This window comes from Austrofundulus limnaeus, unplaced genomic scaffold (assembly GCF_001266775.1).
Source record: "Austrofundulus limnaeus strain Quisiro unplaced genomic scaffold, Austrofundulus_limnaeus-1.0 Scaffold1376, whole genome shotgun sequence".
Taxonomy (NCBI): domain Eukaryota; kingdom Metazoa; phylum Chordata; class Actinopteri; order Cyprinodontiformes; family Rivulidae; genus Austrofundulus; species Austrofundulus limnaeus.
The window spans coordinates 21,003-26,028 of record NW_013953778.1 but is presented as its reverse complement, the minus strand read 5'-3'; the positions used below and the strand labels follow the sequence as shown (position 1 = coordinate 26,028).

Below are 5,026 nucleotides of genomic sequence, written 5' to 3'. Positions count from 1 at the left end.
GCCCCTTGTCAGAGCAAATTAATATCACTTGGGTTGTTCCAACATCTGGTGAAAATTTCATGTCATTAGCACCTCTAGTAATATATTTACTGAGAAAAATGGTGACGTGTTCAATACTTATTTTACCCACTGTATATGCAACACACCATCGCTACTGTATTATGCAAACCCAGGAAGGCAGCTAATGCTAACCCTAACCCCACCAACTTGTTTAATGGCTTGTAACACCAACCTAACCTGGAGCACGAGGAAAGCCAGAAAATGTGGACCAAGGCCATGTCGGTCACAAGCAAGTCTTACTGTCATTTAGCAGCCCTCTAAGGTCTGGGGTCTAAATTGCCGTTTTTTGGCTCATTAAGAATTTATCCTTATATCTTCACCTTAAAAATTATTTACCTTGCCTTGTTTGGTATGATTATTTTCAGCAAAACCAAAATGTTGACTACGCTCCATTCTCCCGTCTCCAAAGCACTCTCTCACGCTCTCCACAAGCCTACCGACAAACTTTTTTTTATTGGTTACTGTGGAAAAGTGGTGCATTTCATGAAATTGGAAAAAAATTGGTGTCATGTTGCTTTCAAGCACTTTCTGGTCACAAAATTTTACTGGATGTGCAGCAAATGCATGAAAAAATGCTCACAAAATTATGATGAAAATGATTTATCATACAACTGGTTTTATTTGGAAGTAAATAAAAAAACAATATAAAAACACTACTTTTATAGAGTTTGATGTCTGTGCTGTCTAACCCAGTTAAAATGAGCACCCAGCATGCTGCCATTTTTGTTGCAGTAGCCCTTAAATGTGTCATGTCAATGCCTGCTCTGGAGTGGGCATTGACCTTAGAGGGTTAATCTTCATATTAATCATTATTGGCCAAATGCTACAATTAATTGTATAAATGTTATGTCAATATTACCCAACCCTACTGCAAGGTACCCAGGTCATGTTACTGCAAAACAAGCCCAGATCTTCAGCCTATGACCACCATGCTTAACAGCTGGTAGTACGGGTTTAAAGGTCTGAGCTTGGTGTAAAATTGCTGGAACATTCACTCCTGGGAAGACTGGTGTACTGTATGTCTTAAAGGTATTCTTCATGTAATGAATACCAAATTGTTTAGAAATGAATTAAAACCCTTTGCATGTTGATGGGCAGCAAATAGTTGCTTCTCTGGCGTTGTGCCAACACATACCTGTATACTTCAGAGTAGGGTTGGGCATAATCGTATCGTGTGCAATTAATCGTCAGAAAAACAATCGATTACTTTTTGGTACTTGATGATTAATATGATTAATGCCACCAGGCAGACTGACTGGAGATTACTCCGGTCAGTCCACTCAGCGCTCCTCCCCCCTTCAAATATGATGTACATTAAAAATAAAGTCCTGTAATTTATTTATCCATCAACACAATTTAAAATATGATGTATAGCCTGAAATCTGTAATTTTCACACAATTTGGAACAATTTTTTACAAAGATCAAATCTTTCCCACTAAATTGGTCATGTGACTACGAAATAAGTATGTCCAGGTACACCAGGGGATTAATCGTCAAATTAATCGTTATCGGCTAAACACCACAATTAATCGTGATTAATTTTTTTGCCAATATTGCCCAACCCTATTTCAGAGCAGAAACTGAAAAAAACTCCTACTTTTACACAGGTGGTCACGCTGAGGATCACTACATTTGAACAGCAAGGATGGACTTGTTCATACACAGCCTTTCCTTTATTGTCTTTACTTTTGTTTACTATCGGTAAATAAAGAAACGGTGGAATCTGCAGTGTTGTTTTGTTCACTTGAGGTTAGATGTATGTCATTTTACAACATTGCGTAAACCAGATATATATTTTTTTCTTCTAATGCAGTGGTCCCCAACGTTTTTTGCGCCATGAACCGGTTTGTTGTCAAACATACTTTCACCGACCAGCAGGTATGACGGATGAATACAAAAAAATTTATAACAAAAATAAATGATAGCCTATAACCAACACAAGAACTAATATTTTGTAAATACAATAATAAACGTCAATCCACTTACTCTATACTTGTATGTAACCTTATTAGCAGTGTCTTCCTGACGTGCCAACGACTTTTCCCTTTTGCCTTAGTAAAGAAACTTTACAAAGACGTCTGTTTTCACTGAGACAAGCGTCTTGACGCACCAAGAGTGAGTCGTTGATGGCCGTAACATAGAGAATTTGGTCATAAAATAAAACATTGTTCAGACTCAAATAATAAATACAAGGAAAATAATGTAAGTTATTTATTCTTTCTGTGCGGCCCGGTACCAAACGACCCATGGACCGGTACTGTGCCATGGCCCGAGGGTTGGGGACTGCTGTTCTAATGCATAAAACCCTAGAACAGAAAAAGGGTACATAGTCATCAAGATAATGTCAGCTCAGTACATGCTAACTTTGATTTTCATTCACATTCTGTACACTATGTCACTGTTTCCATGAGTCAAATTTATTTAAGTTTTGAAATATTTCAGACTGAGCTGAAAGCACACACACACACACACACACACAATCACACATGTATTTTTAGAGCAAACCTCCTACTCTTTACCACAGAAAACTTCCCCTCCTCCCCACTTTATTTGTCATTTTAAATGGATTTTCAACGCAATTTCATTGAAATCATTCACACACAACTTTTTTTTCTATTCCCTAGCTAGACGTGCTTTGTAATGGAGAGATCATGGGCAGAGATCACACTCTGGAGTTCATCTACATGACCCGATGGAGGCTGCATGGAGAGAACGTAAGACAGCCATATTTCCTCTTCCTGTTTATCTGCATGCTGCTTCGGTGCAGAGAAGCATAAACTCAGCGTCTATTCAAATTATTCACCTCCTTGAGTGTTGTAAATTCACCTTTTTGAAAAAAAAACTGCTACAGTGTCGAATTAATAGAATAATAAAAAGATTAATAAAAATTCAAGATTAAAAAAATGTGTAATGTAAAATAATTAAATGACTGTTTTAACTGAGAGCAAAGGAAAGATAATTTTAAAAAAGAGCAAGTCAAAAAATGGATAAAAAATAATTTCCAAGACTCTAAACATCCCAAAGAGATCTGTTAAATTCATCACCAAGAAATAGTAGTATGGAACAGGTGTAAATTGATTTATGACAGTAACGAAATCATAAAACATCCAAAGGAGCAGAGGTGGGTAGAGCACTCAAAGGTTCTACTCAAGACTGGCACTGCTTGAACATATTTGTACTCAAGTAAAAGTTAAAATTAGCCATCCAAGAAATAACTCAAGTAAGGGTAAATAAATATTTTGTAACAAGGCTACTTGAATACTGAATAAACTGATCATAACATCATGAAATATTCTAAAATGTCATCATCAAACTGACAACAAATGGAAAGTTATCTGCAAATTCTACTGCTTAAGGATAAAGTGAAGAAAATACACATAAAATAATTACAAACAACAAATTCCAGCAAAAGAAACACTTTTCCAAGTCTAATTTTCCCAATTATGAAATGTATACTTACACACAGACTCACACACAGACTCACACATATATGTTCTTCATTCAGTGACGTTACTAACAGTGGGTCGAGTATTCCAATATTTTGTTCAAGAGTAATACTTCCTAATAATATAACTCAAGTAAAGTAAAAAGTACAGTGTGGTGTACTAAAACCTACTCCTAATAGTACTTTTTTTTCTAAAAAGTTGCTGAAGTAAATGTAACTGAGTAAATAACTAGATACAGCCCACCTCTGCAAAGCGGGTTGAATACAATTATTTATTTTACTGTTATTTAACCAGTCAAATCCCATTGAGATCGCTGATCTCTTTTGCAAGAGCGGCCTGCACGGGCCCAGCGGCAACCTGTTGTACATATTTTTGGGGTGTAGGAGAAAACCCAACAAGCACAAGGAGAACCTGCAAACTCCACACAGAAAGACCCCATGTCCGACTCAGGGATTTAACCCAGGAGCTTCTCGCTGTGAGGCGTCAGTGCTAACCACTGAGCCATCATGCCGCAAGAATATGTATAATTGATTAAAGAAAACTGTGGTCGTGAAGCACCATAAACAGTCTGTAAAACCTCCTACTATTAGTAATGAACAGTACTTAGAAAAGGTCAGAGCTTTAAAAGTAGGCTGAAGTAAAAGTTGTGGTTAAGCAGGCGGAAGTTAAACAAATTGCTGTGGGTTTAGTCATGAGTGACACTAAACAATTATTCATGTATGCAAACTTCCTGAACAGGAAACTTGAACCAGTTTTATAGACAGATAGACGGGTAGATGGATTGTAATGTCTGGTACAGGGGTTTCAAAAATTCATCCAAACACAGAATGTGTGTTAAGAGGTTATTCAAAACCTGTATCTGGTGGAAGTTACAGTCTGATTATCCAGACATTCAGGAGGAACTGAAATTGAGAGAAAGAGGTTAGTGACTGGAGAGTTGATTAAACGGTTAAAATGTTCGTATTCTTCTCCTAAATTTCTCTTACTTTTATTCGTACGAAGGGTTCGTACGAACATGCCACGTCAGATTCAACAAACTCTTCTATCTTCAGGACAAGTGTGTAAATGACCAGCGTAAACTGATGAATGCGTATCAGGTGCTCGTGCACGAGGAGAGGAGATTAGCATAATTACCACCCCAAAAATACCATATTAATCTATAGTTCCTGCCCCACATACCAGGAAGTGTCCGTTCATAAATGACATCACAAAGTAAAAAAGAAGAACTTTATGAGTTCGGAGATTGAAGTTCTGCTCTCAGAGATCCAGAAAAAAAACGTAATTTTTAGCAGTGTCAGACCTGCTAAAGTCGCGAATGAAATGACGACTGCTGTTAATAATGTGTCTCCCGTGGGTCGTACAGTCACAGAAATAAAAATCTAAATCATATTTATCTCCCTCTGGTTCTGCTCTGGTTTTTCTTTGGTCAAATATTTTTTTTAATTTAAGTGCAAACAACTGTGTTACATAGTTTTCATTTATTCAGAAGAAGAGCAGTTGCACACCGCTACCCCCCCCC

The 5,026-nt window shown here is 37.2% G+C and overlaps 1 protein-coding gene across 2 annotated transcripts in view; it reads left to right on the top strand.

Moving 5' to 3' along the window:
• The window catches only part of LOC106535177 (polycomb group RING finger protein 5-A), a gene marked incomplete at its 5' end in the record, with an annotated part of 26,126 nt that overhangs the window by 8,745 nt on the left and 12,355 nt on the right, over positions 1-5,026 (top strand). Inside the window, 1 exon segment of one of the 2 annotated variants that reach the window (XM_014032117.1) lies at positions 2,690-2,775. In XM_014032117.1, the coding sequence (XP_013887571.1) occupies positions 2,690-2,749 (60 nt within the window). 2 annotated transcript variants of the gene reach the window in all.